General features: G+C 48.9%; 1 protein-coding gene across 6 annotated transcripts in view; it reads left to right on the top strand.

Moving 5' to 3' along the window:
* LOC116938831 (E3 ubiquitin-protein ligase HECW2-like) overlaps positions 1 to 22238 on the top strand; it is a 209041-nt gene that overhangs the window by 171402 nt on the left and 15401 nt on the right. For all 6 annotated transcript variants that reach the window (XM_032946526.2, XM_032946531.2, XM_032946529.2 and 3 more), the window contains 8 exons: positions 7025 to 7134; positions 8964 to 9084; positions 9802 to 9915; positions 10908 to 11060; positions 13945 to 14043; positions 14446 to 14575; positions 14905 to 15051; positions 15196 to 15310. In XM_032946526.2, coding sequence (XP_032802417.2) covers positions 7025 to 7134; positions 8964 to 9084; positions 9802 to 9915; positions 10908 to 11060; positions 13945 to 14043; positions 14446 to 14575; positions 14905 to 15051; positions 15196 to 15310 — 989 coding nt within the window. The remainder of the gene's footprint in view (positions 1 to 7024; positions 7135 to 8963; positions 9085 to 9801; positions 9916 to 10907; positions 11061 to 13944; positions 14044 to 14445; positions 14576 to 14904; positions 15052 to 15195; positions 15311 to 22238) is intronic.

Raw genomic sequence — 22238 nt, 5'->3', positions numbered from 1 at the left:
GTGTGTGGAGTCCGCATGGGGTTCCACTGGCTTCTGCGGTTTCCTCCACTGATGAAAACATTACGCTGTACCTGGTTTTGGCCGCAACGTCCAAACGTAACAGGGCCTTCCTGAAAAAGACTCTCTCGACTCTGTGGCTTCCCTGGGTTAATAGGTAATGATAATTATTATAAATAAATGTTTAGTGTTGCTAGTGCTAACGCAGTACCAGTTTGCTCCATTGGTACGCTGGGCGCCCCTCTAGCTGTGAATGGATTAAATGCCCTTTGGTGCCACTCACCTAATCCAAGGCCTCCGAGCCAATTTCCTTGTCCATTTTAAGGAATAACGAGCACAAAGGCGCCTCCTCCTCCTTGGCAGAGCTCGCTCGAACCACTGCAGTCACGGAGGCTGTGGCCGAAAGGATTAACAAAGGCTTCAAGAAAATTCCCAAACGCACGAAATTATGCCTTCTTTGTGCCAGCCCCGGGTCGCTCTGTGTATAATAAGTGTTGTATAACCCACGCTTGACGCGCGTGCTTTTTCCTCTTGCTTTGACATTCGTGTAGAGAAAGCACAGAGTTCGACGTTTTGACACATTCTCACCGACAAAGGTGTTCACGGTTGGGCTATTGCTCCAGAAGTTGCGTGTCATCTCATCACATTGCCTCGGGCTGTAGCGATGTAGGCCATGTGCTGTTACGTAAATGCCCTCCGGTAAGCACGTCTCCAGGGGAGCAACCCGGCTACTTTGTTGCTATGCCCCGCCTGGGCAAAAGCATCTCCATCATTCCACCTTGTCCCGCTGTCTGTGCCAGGACACGTAACATGATTCGACAACAGCGAAAGCAATCAACGGTGAAACTGAGCCCTCGGCTCACCAAATGGCCCTTTGCTTGTATCTGTGCAGTTATTGGCCAGGATGGTCAACAAGATACTTTATACAGATGTATTTTTTTATTAAAAGCATCATAATTGCAGATAAATCGATTGTGATGCTTGTGCCGGCACGATGAGTGAGCGTACGTGCGGGTGTAAGCGCACACATCTGCAGTCCGTGCGTTCCCGTGCGCACGTCTCTCTCCGCAACCGGATCCCCCCCCCCGGCACGGTGGAGGCTCACTTGTTGGACTGGCTCACCAGCTCCGCACACCTAGGGGCTTCTGCAGGGCCGTGTGCTTCAACAGAACACCCTCCCGTAAAACACTCCCTCACCGCTCTCCCCTCACACTCGCCATCAAATTCCTCCCTCAGAGCTCTGCTGACAGCCCTGCGCTCGGGCACTTATCTTCAGATGCCCGATATCGTCTATAGGCGTATAGTAAGCCATCTCGTTCAAATCTATACCACAGTTGTCCCACTCATCCCTTCCAGTTTCCACATCCTAGCACGGTTCCCGTCTTCATTTACTTCAAATCTCTTGCTGTTCGCGTGGCCTTCAGATATCTTCACCATTGCCTCTCCTCCAGCGTTATTCTCCCTGTTCGCCTCTCCACTCCTCTGCACTTAGCGCCTCATGGTTCCCCATTCTCATCATTCTCACCCAGCTCCGAGACACGTCTCCCTGCGTCAAATCTCTGGAACGCTCCAGCGCGTAACAAGCGATGGTTCCATTCTCGTGTTCACACCCCCTATGGCGCGTCGTGGGGAGCGTTTCATCTAGCAGTGAAAAATATCATTTCATTTGAGAGCATTTCATGTTGCTCACAGCAGTGCATTGCAGTTGTTTACACGCTAACGTCCTTATCACGAGTGCTAGAGTGGCAATTCTTGATGACAAAGCTGCCGTCATATCTGTGTTATTATTGTTGGACGTTAGGTCTGTACTATCAGTACAGACAAATGGATCCACGGCCATGCCTTGTGCACTGGCGTGTGATGCACCCTGCCACCGTTCACAACCAGATAGAGTATAGAGAGTTGGGCCTGTCAATACAAGATGAATGAACACGCACTGTTTCACTACCTGCATTTGTATGAGCAAGAAGGCTCTACCCGAGTAATCGGTGATATCTATTCATATCCTGCCACCGGCGCAATTTAAATGGCACTTTTCACGTGCAAGATTGCATCGATTCACGCGCGCCGGGCTTTGTTGCGGATTGCGAGGAGCGCAGAAGATTCGTTTGACGGGCGTGAGCCGCTGCTCAAACAGGTGGCGATGCAACGTGCACACGCCTTCCACGTTTGTAAAAGCAGACAAAAAAATCAATTCCTGCTAACCTTTTCATTAAACCCGTGTGCAGTTTCTTCCTGCCGCTGAGCATTAAATGTTGAACCCCTTTCCCCTTGCTTTCAAAAGGCATGGAACCCCTTCACTACCTCTGATCCAGTGGGCATTGATTCTTAAGAACATTCAATAGGTAATTTAGGCACCCCCCCCCACCCCCTTCTTTTTCTTTCCTTCTCCTGCAGGGGTATCAGAGCTTAGGAAGACCCCAGGGTTGTCGAATTTATTTAAACAGTTTATTGAAACATGTGGTTTAGACAGTTTTCCATTGTGCTGTAATCCGGAATGTGTTTGTGCTGGTGTCAACCTTTTGTGTCTACCTGATGAATAGTCCTTAATAGAGGTTTTTGGGGTTAGATCGCGTAAACCCGCCACCACCCGACACAGCCAATTAGTGAGGTTTGTCACGTAAATTACTGGCGAAACCTCGTACTCGAGTTCTCAATGTTGTGGGTTTACTCTCCAACACACCGGTGTGCTGTACTCGTAACGAATTGCCATATTCTGTTTACGTGACAAACCTTGCTAATTGGCTGTGTCGGGTGGTGGCGGATGTAACATTTATATTTACACGATCTAACATCTAACGCAAAAAAAAAACCTCTTGCAGATAATGTTGGTCGCGAAAGCCTACGTCATGTTCATAAAAAAATACTTTTGAAAAAGAAAAAGGCACGAGCGGAGGGAGGCGGGGGGGGGGGGGCGCATGTTGACGCATGCCCCCTCCCGAGCCGTTGCTTCCCGCTCCGAGTGCCGCTGGGGCACGCTGCGTAACGACCGGGGCACCCAGGCCGACGCAGTTGGGCCTCTGCCGATGGCCTGCGCCTTGGGCCGGTGGGCCCTGGTGTACGCTGCGTGCGTTTGTTGGGGAGAGAGCAAAGTGGAGTGCACGCCCACGTTCTTTTATATGCCCACGAAGGAGCTTATTGAAATGGATAAACTTTTGCAAGGCCTCGTCGGTCGGCCTGCAGCGTGTTTCAGTGTTGATTGCAAGCCTCCTTTTGCATTTGTATGTATATGCGTGTACGTTGAACTTCTTTCGCGCCGTACGTAGCCCACCGTGCTAATCACATCACCAATTACCGAATATCGCAATTCCTCTACCAGCACCGTCGCACCTTTTTCCACGTTCCGTCAAGCACTTTGCCAAGGAATTAAAGCGTTCTCTTTCTCAACCCATCAAGAAAGCCTCTTAAACAGTTGTCATAAATCTTACTGAAAGATCCGGCAGTGGTAATATTTCATTCAAAGGGCCACCTTACACAACCACTTACACAACCTCTTCACTGTGTTGCTTTCCCGCAAACAAGCGAGTGTGGTTGGCTCTGGGCCGTCCGTAGTTTTTCGCGATTGTTTCTATCTGGAATGTTTTCTCCTCTGCATTGTAAACCTTGGCTGAGGCTATCGCATTCACCGCACATGAATACCTGGCTCTATGTTAGGCGGTAGCCCTGGACCCAGACCAAGGATGTCAGTGGTGAGGACTCACTTGCCCCGACATAGGCACAGCAACGTCCACGCATTGCCCGGGCCACCCCGCTGCCTCCTAGCGCCAGCCACGAGCCGTTTCCTGCTCTCGCGTGGGCCCAGTCTCATTGTGGAAAATACCACTCATTCCCTTGCTAGCTGGCCGGAAAATCTTCACGTTCTTTTTCACAAAAACAATGAGAGACGCTGCACTGGGATCCATACTCTTTGGTTCTTTTTGGTAAAGTCACGTAGGTAAAAAAAAAAAATCACGACGTTTCGGCCACAACACAAGCGGCCTTCGTCAGGTGAAGGGACCAGACTGTCTGATCAGGTGAAGGGACCAGACTGTCTGACTTCACCTGATGAAGGCCGCTTGTGTTGTGGCCGAAACGTCGTGATTTTTGTTGTTTATTTTTTTACCTACGTGACTTTACCGAATAGAACCAAAGAGTATGGATCCTTGAAGTCACGAAAGCTTCAAATCTAGAATAGCTGCACTGGGAGTTGTTGCGCAAGCACAAGCAATGCCTCTTCTTAACTGACCTTGCTCTGGAAAAAAAACCCACCTCAAACGGCAGCCTGTTCAATATGTTTCTGTTATGAGGCAGTGTTCGGGTTTCAACTTGAGCTTGTGTAACCAGGTGAGAACTTTGGAGAGGACCAAAATGAGTCTCAGTTGCCTCGAGTGACCTCGGTCACCAAAATGTTCGTAGTGCATATGGGAAATTAATCTTATGGGTTCACAGGCTATAATATTCCAGTATGGCCACATTCCCTCTCTCTTGTCGGTGTACAGATCGCGTCGCCACAGCACTCGTAGAATAAATCAAGAGGCTTTGTTTCAGCTGTTTTTATTTATTATCTCTGACTAAATATTGACCCCAGGAAATTGCATCGTTGTTGCCGGTATTCGTTGCGCGATTTGACGACATTCGCCATGGGCTGTGAGTGAGCTCTCATCAAACTGTGACTGGCCACGTTTGCTATCAGTACATTTTTTCCCATGCCCTCGGACAAATCAATTGAAATTCAAGATTCCTGATATATATTTAATTTTTTTAATTTACATTACATCCGTCTCCAGCGGCTGTAAGTTAGCCGTGACTGTGTTGGCCAGTAACCCAATAGCCGTGGTCTTTGTACACTGATGTTCACGTGTGGGGTTGTGCATCATGGGGGGGGAGGTGGAGGGTTATGTTGGTGAAACCACGCAGTGTATTGGTCAAACATCGCAATGGTAAAGATTACCCGCACATTGCTCGATTTGAATCGCACACGACAGCATCGCTCCCGAACTTAAATACTTTGCAGGGCCCTCCTGAAAAAAAGAAGTTTAGAGACTCGTTGAGGATTTCATGGCTAAACAAGCGGAATAATCATTATAATAATCAGGGTAGAAGAATTGCTTTGTCTTGTGCGAGTCAGCATATTTGTGAAGAACGTTATTCGCACAGAATCAGAATTTGTACTTGCACTGGAATAATTAGATGAGCTATGAAGCTCTTTTACACAAATGTCGAGTAGGGGCCAGAGTCGGCAAGTTACATCAACACACAACACAAAATATTATATGAGTGCACAATAGAGAAAAGGTAAGAAATTCGCTCACAATAAATATCTAATAAGTGTATATGGACAAGTTGCACAAGGACAAAACAAAAGCCAATAATAGTAAATTATATTCTATGCTTACTCTTTGGTTCTATTCGGTAAAGTCACGTAAAAAAACTACAAAAAATAAAAATTCACGACGTTTCGGCCACAACACAAGTGGCCTTCATCAGGTGAAGGGACCAGACTGTCTAGAGGACAGCGCTGGAGTGAACACAGCCAAGCTCACTCCAGCGCTGTCCACTAGACAGTCTGGTCCCTTCACCTGATGAAGGCCACTTGTGTTGTGGCCGAAACGTCGTTAATTTTTTATTTTTTGTTGTTTTTTATGTGACCTTACCGAATAGAACCAAAGTGTATGGATCCTTGCAGTCACGAAAGCTTTAAATCTATATATTCTATGCTATTCCTGGGCAGTCTCCTATCCAAGTAATAACCAGGCTGCACGCTGCTTAGCTTCCAATATCCAACGAGACTGAGCCCCAATTTATTGTGATCTGGCTGTTTCAAAAAACCAGTGAACTATTTCATTGTTATCATATTAAACGCTACGCTCTACCAGTGTTGAGTGCATCTTCACATGTATTACTCGAGTCCACAAGGAAATAATCGGGCCGCTTCGCCACTGAAGGCAGTCCACCTTGAAGAGGCCAATATTAAGCAGCAAGGCTGAACAACTTTTCGTCCGGCTTTACATTCACCATTCGAGACTATCATCACATTACAGCCATACTTTCGGAATTGTATGTGCTGGTGGCTGGATTGGTTGGGTGTATTTGCGTACGCCCCTGTTAGAATCACGCTGCGTCTGCAGCTCTCGGTTTTTCTGCATGTCAGTATGCCTCGTCGTCCGGCCGTCCGGGGTCACGCGTATACACGAGTGTGACTTGGGGCTCGGCTAGCCGCACATGTCACATTGACCATAAGCCAAGCTTGCTTGGTCAAGCGGTGGGAGCTATTCCGGCCACAGATTTTGTTGTGGTTCAGCGAAAAGAACTCCGTGGTTTATCGTCTCCTGCTATTTACATCCCGCTGACTTAAGAACAAGAGGAAGTTGTAATTCGCCGTGTGTTTGTGCGTGATGTATATACACTCGTACATCATTGTACCGATGAATGCTGGAGCTATTGATTTGCACGTGTGTAAATATGGGGTTCCCTGTGTGTGTGTGTGTGTGTTTTTATGGTGTGGTGGTCATCAGACTGCACTATTATTTCAGATGAAATTCATTGCAATGCTTAAGACCATTTTAAATTGGTTTATAAACTCGGCCAGGGCCTCCCATAGGTCCCCTTAGCCTAAGATAATAATCATGATGAATAACGCATGGATATCGGACCCAATGTGTTCGATTGAGAACTCAGAGGTGCAATTGGTGTGGTAGGAGTTTGTGTGGTGTGTGGTGGGGGTTGGGGGTGGGGGTTGTGTGGGATTGGGGAATTATGGGAATTTAGTCACTTGTACAATTTGTACTTACGTATTTTTAAGGGCTTGCTTTCCTTTTTCTCGACCTCGCACTCATATCGTCTTTTGCGCTGTTATTGTAACTTGCTGACCCGCCCCTACTGGATATCTGTGAAAAATAGCTCATCGGATTCATCCAGGATAAATAAAGATTCTGATCTGCACCTTTTGTGCAATGCCAGCCATAATGGGTGCTCACTAACGGCCTGTTGGGTGTTTGTCCCGTGTGTGTGTTGTGTGTGTTGTGCGTGTGTGTGTCTGCGTGCGCAGCCTCTTTGAGGATGAAATCATGTCGTTCATCCCGCCGCACTCCCTGCTGCACCCCAGCTACACGCAGTCCCCACGCAGCTCGCCGGGGTCGTCGCCGCAGAACTCCCCCGGTACGCAGCACCAAGCACGCTCTTCCACACCGCGCGCACGGCACCTCGTACACGAGCAAAGACAAACATCTCCCCGTGTGGCCTTTAACAGACTGTTGGGGCAAGTGCCTGTTAGCGGCCGCCTACGAAGGCCGGCACGGCACACTTAACGCGTGGGTGGCCAACGCCACGCCCGGCTGCCTTTGTCTTCCCAATGGCGATGTTTGCAAATTGCACCGGGTGCTCATTTGAGGCCGAGTTGACCTACGGGAGGGACAGGACTGGTTAAAATATTCGCCACTGTTTTTGGTCGCGAGAGGGAATCGAACTCGGATCACCGAATTCGTAGCGCAGTGCGCTAACCGATACACTACCACTCCCCACACACACACACAGCAAACAGCACGTGGGACAAAGCACGGGTCGTGTGTTTCTATACATTCGATGCAGAATGTGTACCCAGCCTGTGTGTGCCCAGTCATATTTGTGTCCGCTGAAATGCCAAGAACATTCAGTTCTATATTTTGCGTGTGCTTAACATCTTATTTTATACTTTGGACTTTGAAGAAGGTTCATTGCCCAAAACGTTGCCGGTTATATGTATTTTTGTCTTGTTTTTCCTTTTAAGGATACGGTGTTGTTGTTGCCAACGCAGCATCACCAAATAATTTGTTTATGTTGCGATTCTGTTCGCTCACAATTGTTATGTGCAGACGCACAAACACACAAGGAGACATGGAATGGAAGCTTTAACACTCTTCTACGGTCGTCCCCAGCTCAGGGCTTAATTCTCAACGATATTCACCGATTGGATGCCTGTGTCTAAATCTGGCGTCGATGACCCGGGGATTGGCTTGGTATACATGCACTGCCTGATTTGATTGCGTGTGTCATCAGCAGTCCGAGTATGAAGGTGGTTTGGCATAGGCGTTCGTTCATTACACATAACAAACATTTTTTCGGTTAGATCGCGTTATTTATAAATGTGTCGTAACCCTCCACCACCAGGACACTGCCAAACAGTAAAAAAAAGTGTCACGTTTCCAAAAGACAAAATAGTTCACTACTTTAGCCCACCGGTGTGTTGAAGAGTGATTTAACATCATTTACAATGTTTGAGTACTACGTTCGCTGATAATTACATCCAGCATCATCGGGCAATTTGCCAGAATGGTGAAGCCCTCCCCTTGCTCCCGGTCTTAAATAGAGCAGCACGGTGACGTCATCTTTTAACCCATTCAGGTGCAGTGATTTGAGATGGAGGTATTGTAATTAGTAATATATTAGTAAACAGTCATCCCCCCCCCAAATTAAATGTGAGGGGGGGGGTGACTGTTTACTAATCTATTATATAATTTGGTCGCGAAAGCCTACTTGGTAAACTGTTCATTACACACTGTCTACTTCTTCATCTTTCGTATGGCTGCTGTAGATGCAGACCAACAACTACAGTTTCACATCCAGGTGGTCAAGCCAAACAGCCGCGTCAGGAGCAGCGGAGTGTATCGCTGTGTGATGTCTCCGTCGTATTTGTGGATCGGGCGCTGCGTCGTTATACGTTGTACAGTTTATTCTGGATCATAACAATCGCGCACTGGACAGTTTGTTAACTTTCCATTGGTGCATCGGGTATCCGCATCCGCTGCCTTGATCTGTGCAGTGGATGCTGTTTAGGGTGAACCATGAGGCTCGTGGAAGATCAAAACCCAGGAATCTTCTTGCGTTGGGTCTTTCGCACACTGCCTTCTCGTTTGGCACCCAGGCCCTAACAGCAGTAACCCCCTGCAGCGCCAGACCCGACGGGCCGCGGGCCCCTTTTCAATCTTGCAATCTCGGCGTGCACTCGGCAGGATCGCAGCGCGCGAACGCCCGCGCCCCGGCCCCTTACAAGAGAGACTTCGAGGCGAAGCTGCGCAACTTCTACCGCAAGCTGGAGTCCAAGGGATACGGACAGGGTCCCGGCAAGATCAAGTGAGGTCGCCCCCCTCCACCCGCTCCGTCCTGCTCCGCCTGCTCCGCCCGCCCGCCCTCGCAAACGACGATGAGCTTACGTCATGGAGTACAGCATATAGCGACGTAGAAATTGGACGGACAGTGAAAGCCCACCGACCTGTCGGCTTTAAAAATGAATGGTGTGAAGTAGCTTCGATTTAAACGAGTCAAACAACCCAGAACTTGTTTCGTCATCATTGGTTTCATCAGCAAGCCGTGCCTGTTCAATTTCCGGAGGCAATGGTCATCCCCAAAGGGATTATTTTGTGTTTAGTTGGTTGTCCTTCCCTCGCACCTCCGATTAGCACGGTCAGCTACGTACGGTGCGAAAGAAGTTCAGCATATATGCTCAAAATAGTTGCAGACACCTATGGCAAAGGGTGCAGGATGGGACAGGTGGTTTTATCTGACCATCATCGATTCTTGTGGACTTACCCATTTACCAATAGCCAGTTCACATGGAGTCTGGAGTTACATTTGGACAGGCACCAAAGTCTGTGCGGTCACCAAAGTGGATCTTTAACGATGCCATCATAATAACAGTTTACAGAGTAGGCCGTGTTATGCCGTCGTCAAATTCATTGTGTTATGAATGGATAAACGGGAGAGCTAACATTTAGCAAGGCCTAGTAGGCCCTGATATCCCTGTGTGACCGCCTCCCCACCACCCTCCCCGCCATCGTGCCCTCTGTGCAGGCTGGTCATCAGGCGCGACCATCTACTGGAGGACGCCTTCAATCAGGTGATGGCCCACTCGCGCAAGGACCTGCAGAGAAACAAGCTCTACGTTACCTTTGTGGGCGAGGAGGGGTGAGCAGACCGCTGTTGACCTGTAACAACCCTCCGCTCCCTCCCCTCCCCTCCCTCGCGTTGAAAGGACTGGTACCCATTGTCAGCTCGCACACATCGTGCTGGACTACTAACTCAGGGTTCCAAGTAGATATGCATTTGTCTCTTGACATGGTACTGATTGCAACATTCAAATATAATATTTAAAAAAAAACAACGATAAAAAGCTTGCAGGGAATGAGCTTATCGATCTCATGCATTCGTGCGTTCATCGTGTGCCGAATCGCCGAGCCGTCCGGTAGCATCCTCGGTGGCCGTCTGTAGTACTCGTCGCTCTCCGCTGAACTTCGTCAGTGGACAAGTCATCAACAATATGCCATCCCATGCAAGTCGGTTGAATTGCAGGTAGAAATGAATCGTCACAATTCTTGGTGGCAATTTGAATCAAGAATCAATTCTTTTTGATGACTGTGAAAAAAAAAGGCTTTTTTGTGAATTGGTTACATACAACGTATACGTAAAAATAATTTATTCTAGCAAAACCGATTCGATGATGCAAGTATCGTGAGCATAAAAATCAATTAATCTCACCACAATGGCGAGATGTTAATTACCTCGCCTGGTATGCTGGAGGTCGTGGGTTCGATCCCGACCCGACGCCTGCTGCTGTATATTTGGAGTTTGCATTTTCTCCACATGGTCTCGTGGATTTTTCTCTGGGTCTTTGGGTTTTTTCCTCCACATTTAGAAATATGCGTTTATATTTCCACATGATAAGCCACTCTTTTTGAGATATCATTTGTGGCCAGGTCGCTTCTGAAAAATAAGCTATTAGCTCAGTGGGCGTTACCTGGTAAAATAGTTTATTTTTGTAACGAAAAAATGTATCTTGAATCAACGCGTCATTATATGCGTGGCAGCGTGCAGAGTGCGGCGTACCTGGCCGCTCTGTAATCTGTAGGTGTCTGGGATGGGCTGCTCCCTGCGTGTGCCCCCCGGGTCCCCTCGTGCAGGCTGGACTACAGCGGGCCCTCCCGGGAGTTCTTCTTCCTGGTGTCGCGAGAGCTCTTCAACCCCTACTACGGCCTCTTTGAGTACTCGGCCAACGACACGTACACCGTGCAAATCAGCCCCATGTCGGCCTTCGTGGACAACCATCACGAGTGGTGAGCGCTCGGCACGGCGGTGCAGCCGCTCCCGTCTCCCCAACTCCACCGTGTTCCTACCCTCTCAGCTGCTTCTTCCTCAGAGTGTCCAATGACGGGCAACTCTCAGAGACTCGGTTGTGATTTAGCCATTCAGTTGCTGGGCCTCAGAGTTGGTGATTGGCACATGCACACGCCGCCTTCAAGTTTATATTTGAGCAGTGTTGGAGTTCATCAGCAGTTTGGCCTGATTGTCTGCATTTTCAACTTTTTCGTCTGTTTAAATACAATCATTTAAGGTATAATTATAATGTTTAACATGCACAGATAATGATTCAGAGGTGTGGCAAACCACAGACAAGCGTGAATAATAATAATAACTTAATAATATGTACAGTGAGGGAAAAAAGTATTTGATCCCCTGCTGATTTTGTACGTTTGCCCACTGACAAAGAAATGATCATTCTATAATTTTAATGGTAGGTTTATTTGAACAGTGAGAGACAGAATAACAACAACAAAATCCAGAAAAACGCATGTCAAAAATGTTATAAATTGATTTGCATTTTATTGAGGGAAATAAGTATTTGACCCCCTCTCAATCAGCAAGATTTCTGGCTCCCATGTGTCTTTTATACAGGTAACGAGCTGAGATTAGGAGCACACTCTTAAAGGAAGTGCTCCTAATCTCAGCTTGTTACCAATCAATGAATCAGATTCCAAACTCTCCACCATGGCCAAGACCAAAGAGCTCTCCAAGGATGTCAGGGACAAGATTGTAGACCGACACAAGGCTGGAATGGGCTACAAGACCATTGCCAAGTAGCTTGGTGAGGTGACAACAGTTGGTGCGATTATTCGCAAATGGAAGAAACACAAAAGAACTGTCAATCTCCCTCGGCCTGGGGCTCCATGCAAGATCTCACCTCGCGGAGTTGCAATGATCATGAGAACAGTGAGGAATCAGCCCAGAACTACACGGGAGGATCTTGTCAATGATCTCAAGGCAGCTGGGACCATAGTCACCAAGAAAACATTTGGTAACACACTACGCCATGAAGGACTGAAATCCTGCAGTGCCCGCAAGGTCCCCCTGCTCAAGAAAGCACATATACATGCCCGTCTGAAGTTTGCCAATGAACATCTGAATGATTCAGAGGACAACTGGGTGAAAGTGTTGTGGTCAGATGAGACCAAAATGGAGCGCTTTGGCATCAACTCAACTCACCGTGTTTGGAGGAGGAGGAATGCTGCCTATGACCCCAAGAACATCATCCCCACCGTCAAACATGGAGGTGGAAACATTATGCTTTGGGGGTGTTTTTCTGCTAAGGGGACAGGACAACTTCACCGCATCAAAGGGACGATGGATGGGGCCATGTACCGTCAAATATTGGATGAGAACCTCTTTCCCTCAGCCAGGGCATTGAAAATGGGTCGTGGATGGGTATTCCAGCATGACAATGACCCAAAACACACGGCCAAGGCAACAAAGGAGTGGCTCAAGAAGAAGCACCTTAAGGTCCTGGAGTGGCCTAGCCAGTCTCCAGACCTTCATCCCATAGAAAATCTGTGGAGGGAGCTGAAGGTTCGAGTTGCCAAATGCCAGCCTCGAAACCTTAATGACTTGGAGAATATCTGCAAAGAGGAGTGGGACAAAATCCCTCCTGAGATGTGTGCAAACCTGGTGGCCAACTACAAGAAACGTCTGACCTCAGTGATTGCCAACAAGGGTTTTGCCACCAAGTACTAAGTCATGTTTTGCAGAGGGGTCAAATACTTATTTCCCTCATTAAAATGCAAATCAATTTATAACATTTTTGACATGCGTTTTTCTGGATTTTGTTGTTATTCTGTCTCTCACTGTTCAAATAAACCTACCATTAAAATTATAGACTGATCGTTTCTTTGTCAGTGGGCAAACGTACAAAATCAGCAGGGGATCAAATACTTTTTTCCCTCACCGTATAATAAAAATTGACTTATTTGTCCAATTATACTCTCGTCTGGTTTGAAAGCCGCTAGAATTGCTGCCCACAATTGCCCAAGCTGTACGCACCTTTATTGTGATGTTTGGCCGACTCTATTAATGAGCGTAACTACACATCGGAGGAGACCGCAGCACTTGGAGAAATTCACGCATACCAGGGGGGTAACGCTCAGCCCCCATACAGATGGAATATATCCCACTTGTTGTACTGCAATACTCTGACAAGCCAGCAGATGGTAACCTGATTGTCCATGGGTAGGGAGTTTCACATACGTGTGTGTGTGTGAAGGGGGAGCGGTAGTGTAGCGGTTAGCGCACCGTGCTACGAACCTTGCAAACGAGTTCGATTCCCACTCACGGCCAACACCATTGATGATTATCTGAACCGGCCATGGGCCTCCCTTAGGTCGACTCAGCCTCAAATGCGTACCTGGTGCGGTGTGTAAACTTCGCCACTGGAGAGCCACGGGCGGCCGGGCGTGGTGCCGGCCCCCCACCTCCTCGTGTGCCGTGCCAGCCCTCATAGATGCTACTTGCTAACAGCACTGCCCCAACAATAAGGCTACACGAGGGATATTTTTTTGTAATCCACCAACCATAGCTAGCTCCACCGCTATGGTTTATCTAAAAGACTCTTCATTCACACCATATACTTAATCGCATCCGATTTTGCAGCGAACATTGCCTCGCCACATCTCTCAGGCATTTATTTATGACCAGAATGTATTGTAACGCTTACGTTTTCACTCGGTGCTTACTGATTCAGGCCGTGAGGTCATATCCACGATGAGCAGACTGCGCGAGTAGTCCAGCGGTGAGCGCGTGTTGCGCTTGCGTTCGACGATGAGCAGCGCTGATTCCGCCGCTCGGTTCGCTCGTCTGCGTTGTCGTCGTGTGCTGCGCTGCGTGGCCCAGGTTCCGGTTCAGCGGGCGGATCTTGGGCCTCGCCCTCATCCACCAGTACCTGCTGGACGCCTTCTTCACACGGCCCTTCTACAAGGCTCTGCTCAGAACGTGAGCCGCTCTCTCCGTGTGTTTTGTGTTTTCGCGGCAACAAAGAGGGTCGCTGCATCTCGTGCTTTTCGGATGCGCTTCTTGCGGCCGTCTGGAACGCTCTTCCGACATTAGAAAGCCACTGGAGCTATGCACTTTTAAATCCAGACTCAAAACTAATTTCTTTGAAACTGCTTTTTGTGTTTAGTTTGTTGTCCTTCCCCCGCACCTCCGATAGCACGGTTGGCTACATACGTTGCGAAAGAAGTTCAACATACATACGAACAAATGGTGCAGTTTTTGCTCTCAAACGGTGATCGGTGGCACTTGCATTCCTTCACTGAGCACGAGCAGCTCCAGAGGCGATGAGTGTGGCGAGTGACACGACTCCCTTGGGGCGCGGTGCTGTGGCGTGCCCGGCAGGCCGTGTGATCTGAGTGACCTGGAGTACCTGGATGAGGAGTTCCACCAAAGCCTGCAGTGGATGAAGGACAACGACATCACGGACATCCTGGACCTGACCTTTACCGTCAACGAAGAGGTGTTCGGACAGGTGCGCTGTACCTCCCCGCCACCCCCACAACTCCCCTTCACTCCACTGTCGAGGGAGCATGTGACGCGGCAGGGCACGGTCTGTGCTGATCTTTGTCGGTCATTCCTCGGGGTGAATTTTCATCGTGTGCAACCTGCCGTAGAGAGGATATCAAAGAGGACATTCCACATCCTGTGATATCATCTCGAGAGCACCCTCTAGTGGAGGCCCTCCCCGCCATCAGTGGCGAGATAAGAGACGGGTTGGGGGGGGGAAGGGGGTTTGGCCGGTGAAGCCGCCCGGCGCGGTGAGATGCGGTGACGCCCCGCTGTCGTCTGGGTGGCCGGCAGATCACGGAGAGGGAGCTGCGACCGGGCGGAGCGCACATGGCCGTGACAGAGAAGAACAAGAAGGAGTACATCGAGCGCATGGTCAAGTGGCGCGTGGAGCGTGGCGTGGTGCAGCAGACCGAGAGCTTGGTGCGGGGCTTCTACGAGGTGGGGACCCGGCCATCCACCTCCCCCCTACCCCCCACGCCCGTTGCCTTCCCTCCCAGACTGCGTTCCCCCCCGCCGCCCCCCCCCCCCCCCCCCCGGGCAGTGTGCGCACCATGACGATGGCGCGGCGGTGTCGTGTGCCAGGTGGTGGACGCGCGGCTCGTGTCAGTGTTTGACGCCCGCGAGCTGGAGCTGGTGATCGCTGGCACGGCCGAGATCGACCTGCTGGACTGGAGGACCAACACAGAGTACCGTGGCGGTGAGCGGGCCGGGGGGGGGGGGGGTTGCACGTCACGCAAAGGCAAAGATACCCCGTTGAGCTGGGGCAAATGCTGTTCGCGAGCACCGGATGAAGGCCAGGGATGGACCAGGCGCAGCACCTCACCATGCCGTATCTTCCACAATGATTGCCCAATCCCCTACAGTGAATGTTCCGCTGTCTGTGGTTTTATTAATTAATTGATATGAATAGCACAATATACTGCAGGTAAAACATCTTGCTATACATACATTATGCAATCATGGCTATAGCGTAAAAAAGAGTACAGCAGCCTGTTCAGAACAAAAAGTGCCACTAAATCCACAACAATTATGGCCACCATTACAGTGGCCTAGCCCGAAGGAGAGTGAACATTTTTTATTCTTCGGGCTGTAGTCGTCGCTGCCTATGCCACGTTGCTCTGGGAAGGAGACAAAGGCGGCCGAGCGTGGCGCTGGCCACCCACCCCCTCGTGTGCCGTGACGGCCTTCATGAATGCTCGCTTTAACACCCCTTGCCCCAAACAGTCTTTGAAAGACTATACGGGGGGATCTTTGGCTTTGGTCCATCCCACTCACAATTCCGTTTGCCAGGGAGGGAGGTCTGAGATTCTGACGCAGCGATGATGATAATGATGATGAAATAGCGGCGATATAATGGGGGCGGTGCCAGAGGCATATTTGGTCCTGTGCAGGGCCCGGCCCAGCAACCTCCCAGCGCCGGGCCCTGGTTGGAGGCACCACCATAGCAGCATTCTACATCCTGAACTTGTACACACACAGTGTTGGGTGATGGCGGTGGAGATTTGTCTGACATGCACAGGCTCGCCGCAGTGGAGCTGCGGTCGTGGTTTGTCACCGCGGACGTGGAGTGGGCTGTTTTGATGTCAACATCGACAAGCTCCGGTGCCATGGGGAGCGCTCGTGGTGGTTGTTGCAGCTGCTGGCACTGAGACGCGGATTCCTCCCTCTCAGCGTGACCATACATCCCAGACACAGGATATTGAGTTTCATACAGGAGCGAAACTTCAATAATCACCCCGAAAGCTGTTTGTCATCAGTGATGTGTTACGTATTGATTTGAAGCTTTCGTGACTGCAGGAATCCATACTCTTTGGTTCTGTCGGTAAAGTCACGTAGGTAGAAATATAATAGATCACGACGTTTCGATCGCAACACAAGCAATCGTCATCAGGTGGGGCAACTACAGCAGTTTTGTATTGCTGTGGTTGTCCCACCTGATGACGGTTGCTTGTGTTGCGATCGAACTGTCGTGATCTATTATTTTTCTAACTACGTGGCGTTACCGAAAGAACCAAAGAGTGTGTTACGTATTGTTTTAGAAATAGGGGAAACCAAATCGGCCTTATGCAGCAGAGCAATTTCATTATTATTAAGTTGTTATTGAGTTGCACACACAGAAGACGTGTAGCCAAGGCCGTTGGTCCTTTAATGTCCGGCATGAGATTGAAGCCTCATTGATGAGAAAAAAATTATTGAACATCATCAAACAAAAAAATGTTTATGCTACTGTGCGATTTTGGTTGTACGCCAATCGCATCTGGAACTCTACACGATTTAATCGAGAGAGAGAAAGAATGTGATGAGATTAAGTAATGACAGAGTTTTATTAGATTAAGTGATGATGAGATCAAGTGATGAGATTTATTATTTATGTATTCAGGTAATTCTTTAAAAAAGGTTTTCACAGGCCATTATCATTATCTGCAAAAAATGCTATTCACTGGCTTCTCCAGAACGTATCCCTCACGAATAATGGGGGAATACTTTACAATTAGTGCGGTTGGCTAAACTGAACGTGGGCGCCTGTATACATTCGAGTGTTTTACAACATTGCCCTCCGTGTTACTTCTTGCAAGGCCTACACGCGATCCATCGCACATAGCACTGACGCCCACGTTGCGATTGCCATCACAAACACGGTTTACACCCCTGCGTAAGCGACAGGAAGGTGGCAAGTTCGTGACAGGATGCCACCTCGGGGTGTGTCGGCTGGCGCTGTGTGCGTAAAGGGGAAGCTGCCGTTTGACTCACTCACCGCAATAACGGAGCACTAAAAGGTGCCGTCAGGGTGCGCGTCGAACACGAGCGGGGTCAATGGTCACGGCCACGTGAATCACGGAGTAAATGCATGCACGGGCGCGCGGATGTGCGCCGCGCTTAGCACTCCGTCTCCGTTCCAAACGGGTATATCGCGAGCCTCCCAATCCTGGAAACTTGGCTGCTTCGTAACGACGACCTGCGAACACACTGAACGCCGCACAATGCAAGTAAAGATGTAGCGGTGTGTTTAAATGCAGGCGCGCGTGAAAAATGCCGCATGCTATAGTGGGGACGGGAGAGTCGCAGAGACAAATCAGGTGTGCTTTTGTACATGTAGATATATACTTTACGGGGTACTTTTAGAGAAGAGATGGTCGTCGGCAAAGGAGAATCGGAGGCAGTCGACGTGTTGAGTTGATGTTTTAATGAAACTTGTGTTATGCTGGAGTGTCGCTGAACCAAAGCAACTTATCCATCTTGTGTACATGGTGTGTCTAGTCCACACCACTGTGACATATATATTATTCAAATATTTGACCACTGTGGCATATCATTTAATATTGTGCCAAGATTAATTTCTTATTAATATTATTATAATTAGTTTTTTTTCCCAGGAAGGTCATACCCAGTCTGAACTCTTTTTCATGAAGGTCCTGCATTGGGATATTTGGCCAATACCAATGATACTGTACACGTGTTTATCTACGGGAGGAAAGTGGAGAACCCGGAGGTAACCCATGCAGAAAAGGGGGAGAACATACAGACTCCACACAGACAGATTCCCGAGTCGGGAATCGAACCCTTTCTCCTCTTGCTGTGGCCATAGGTGTTACCACTGCGCAACCCTGCCGCTCATATTCTAAACATTACTGCAGTTGACTTCGCCTACATAGGATGCAGAAAGCGCAAGATAGACATTGTTATATCCCCATAAAGCAATTACTTTTGTAGGATGTGAGCACAACTTCAAAGAGTTACTGCTGTTGTTACGATCTCATGTAGGTCACTCATTCTCCTTCTTTTCCCCCATATTCTGGCACTCTGTTACCCCAGCCTTCTGTGCTGTCACTCCCTGCCCCTGTTCAAGCCCAGGCTGAAGGCTTTGTGGCTATGACTGACTACCTCTCTATATATTCTATTTTTTTCTACAACCTTTTAAACTGCGCTTACTTTTAAACACTCTGCAACGAGCGGCGAACGCGCTACCGCTGAGCGCAGTGACTTAGCTCTCACAGCTTGACCCATCGCTGCTCATGACCTCTGCATCTACATTCTGCGGCCCTGAATGCTCTGGACGCTCTTCACATTCCGACAGTCCCCGAAGAATGTCACGGTTGTGCTACTACTGAAGCTGTCGCGAGTGTTAGGAGCGTTGAGAGGGGCCGGCCCTGTTCGGAGGTCACGTGGCAGCACTCGTGCGTGTGTGCAGGCTTACAGGCCTCACAGGCCTCGCAGGTCTCGCATGCCTGCCTGGGGCCTCGCGGGCCTTGCAGGCCCCACCGGGGGCTGCCTGGGGCTTCACCGGGCTGGCCTGGGGCCTCGGCGGAGGAATGTGAAGTTGTGCAAATTGGTTTCTGTTCAAGATGTCTTGTCTCCCCAACTTGAATCCGCCTTGCCCATCACTCTTCCCCCGTCCCTTGATTTGTAGTTGGTTTGCGATTTGTGACTGAACTCGGCAAACGTCGTGTTTACGTTCTTGAGTTTCGCTGCTCTGGCACCACGTTCCATGCAGGGTTCACGTGAGGGTTTCACTCTCCGTTGTTCAGAATGCGATTCACGGGTCGGTGAATGGTTCTTTTTTTTCTGTGCTTTGGTAAAAATGTGCTGATGTCTCCATAAGGATCAGTAAGTCACCACAAGGAATGCATTTCAGACATTTAATCGAGATCTGAATCTTCTCCTTTGGCTTTAAATAGCGTGCCACCTCCTTGCCATTTAGAACTGGTTTGTTCCCTTCATGCCTGTCTGTAGGCTTCATGCAAGGATGCCCTACAACTACCCGTCCCTCAAGTGAAACTTCGAATCTTGAGGAAATAATGGGGCTCGCTGTTTTCATGAACCCACAGTACAATACACTGTCGGTAGTTAAGTGCTTCTTAGAGGACGTGGTCAACCTGAAGGAAGGAAATAGGGGCAGGGAGTGAACAGCACGGATGGCTGGTAGAATGGAGTTCCACACCATGAGGGCAGGAGAGGAGAAGGAGTGATCTCTGACTGAGCAAAGGCTGACCGGGGAACTTCAGCACAACGCCTTGGTTTGCCAGAGTGGGCATGTGATGCATGGAGCAATCTTGAAGGTTGTGAAGGCAGTCTTGGAGTCGATCAGGGCTTTGGTTTGGAGCCAGTGGGGGGGGGATCGGAGTAGTGGTGTGAAGTGGTAACATTTACAGGTTCAAGCGGGGAGTATGGCAGCAGTATTTAGCGGTATTCTAGACTGTCCGGAGTTTGGAGGTGAGTGTCTTGGGGAGGTTGCAGTCGGCCAGTTGGGATGTCATGAAGGGATGGATGATGGTCTCAGTGGCAGCGGGGCTAAGGCTTTGACAGGTAGGATTCGGAGATCATTGACAGCAGTGCTCAATGTCTGCTGGAGCAAATGGAGACCTGAGAGGAGGTGGCCTAAGGAGGGAAGAGGAGAAGTTCATGAGGTAGTGGTCACTGAATGTAATGGGTTAAATCGGGGTGAGAGTCATGGCGTTGGAGTTTGGTCCTGGGAGTGAGTGGGAGAGTGGGAGATGAGATTAGTTGGGATCGATCCATGGATTCCAAGAGGGACTGGAAAGGTGGAGGAAAGATGTGGTGGGTGCGGGACACAGGAGATTATATTTTATCTGTGGCAATAAGGCCCCACGTTGTGTGGAGATACCAGTTACATCGTGTGTGTCTTAGCTATGGGAGAAAACTAAGAAACCAGGAGGAAATCCATGCAGAACACAGGGATGACATAAAAACTCCACATCAAAATGCACCCGAGTCGGAAATCGGACCTTTAGGCCCTTTTCTGTGCGAGGAATGAGTGCTACCACTGCGCCAGCCTGCCGCACGCACATTTAGAAATGGCTTTCATGTAAAGCACCTCCATAAAAGTAATTTTCTAACACTGTATTTGGATTGAAAATGGTACTGTTCTTCAGGCATCCTGTTGGGCTTAAGCAACACAGTCACATCTTGTGCTCATATTCGGTGACAAGCATCAATGCCATATTTAAGGGGGTGATAATCTCAGAGTGCATTTTAATGGAATGAAAACAAAACCAAACTTGGTTATTGAACCTCAAGTGCTGTGCCGCATGTTGTGACCATATTTTGACCGCAACGTTTGCCAGCATTACTGTTTCAAAATTCCAACTTTGGTAGGGGCATGCGCGCATTTTGAACGTAATTGCAGTCATTACGGAGGAAAAGGTTTGTAACTAAGTAATTGGAGTGGAGCCGTTCTCCTGTCACAGAGCCAATCGATGTAAAATCCCAGGCATCTGTATAGCAACTCGAGGCAAATGCCTTCCCTTGATACTCTTAGCACTGAGTCTTGGGACATTGTACAATCGACACCACACAGAAGTGATCTCCTTTTAGAGAATACTCCTCCATAATAGCTCCAGCACTTATCAGAAACCAACAATTAGCCCGAGAATTAACTCTCTCCTTCATCCTAGACATAACTGCAACCTTTAGCCTCAACTCTTTACTTATCACGAACCCTTGTTCCGATCTGCTGTATGGTATTCCAAACATTATCGCTGTCACCCATTCCTCAATTCTTGACGACTACATCATTCCATTCTGTCATCGTTTTTGTAAGCAATGTCGAGCACCTTGATTAAAAGTGATCTTTAAATATAAATTAGATTAAGTAAGGCTCTAATTGTAGCTAACGCACCTCTCCCAACACCACCACCCCCCCTTTGAATTCACCAGAATTATTTCCAGTTTATAGTTGAATGAAATTGTTATTAAATATGACACCAATGCCCCAATTAAACAATGAAGTGTCAGTTAGATCATCAATCTGGCCCTAAGCTGTTAATGTTTCACCGCATGTTCTGATTGTTCACATTACATCAGAGCAGCACAGGCTGTGCCAGGATCCTTGCTGCCTGGGCCCCTCCCGTACCATGCCAGCAGCCGCCACAGCGGGCTCCAGGGCTTGTCAAACACGCTTTGGTTTACGTGCCTTCGTAAACTTTAGCGGAGCCCGACACAATGGGGTCACACCTGTAATCCGGCGCTTTGGTGACAAGGGTTAGTCATGAAAAAGTGTCTGTGAACTTATCCTACGCAGACCTTGTGAGTTATCCTGTCGTATGTGTGGGTTTTTTTTTCCTTCTGGGCACTCTACTTTCCTCCCACATGCAAAACACTCATTGAAAATCCATTTAGGAAACGTCCCAATGCAGAGCTGCTTCCTGGAAGAAAAAAAAAACATTGACCCTCTCCATCGGCTTTCTGAGATTAATGACATTATTATGTTGTGCGTGATATGTACAGTTTTAACGCAGCCTTACTTGACTACCTAATGTGGTTTGTAAATATCAGCATGTTGAAGACAAAGGCGGCCGAACGTAGTGTTGACCGCACGACCTCGTGTGTTGTGCCGGCATTTTTAGCTGCCCTCTAAAGCTCATGTTCTTAGTCATGGCTCGGCTCAGGCTCGGCTCTGACCTCAAGCGAGCTGGCTCAGAGCCACCGTGCTCAGCTTGGAAAGCTCTGAGCCTGGTCCCAGCCGTGCTCAGCATGGCTCCCATGAGGCTGAGTCTGAGCCAGGCCACGGCTTAGCCGCTCCCTCGTGCGTTTCTGAACGCAACTGAGCGGCTCAAGCCATGACGTGACTCGCCACTGCAGTTGGCACGGCTACGCGGAGGATCGTT

Source organism: Petromyzon marinus, chromosome 4, assembly GCF_048934315.1.
Source record: "Petromyzon marinus isolate PM22_M1 ecotype Great Lakes invasive population chromosome 4, UKy_Petmar_22M1.pri1.0, whole genome shotgun sequence".
In the NCBI taxonomy this organism is placed as follows: Eukaryota; Metazoa; Chordata; class Hyperoartia; order Petromyzontiformes; family Petromyzontidae; genus Petromyzon; species Petromyzon marinus.
The sequence above is the reverse complement of the archived record's forward strand: the minus strand, read 5'-3'. Positions and strand labels throughout refer to the sequence as shown.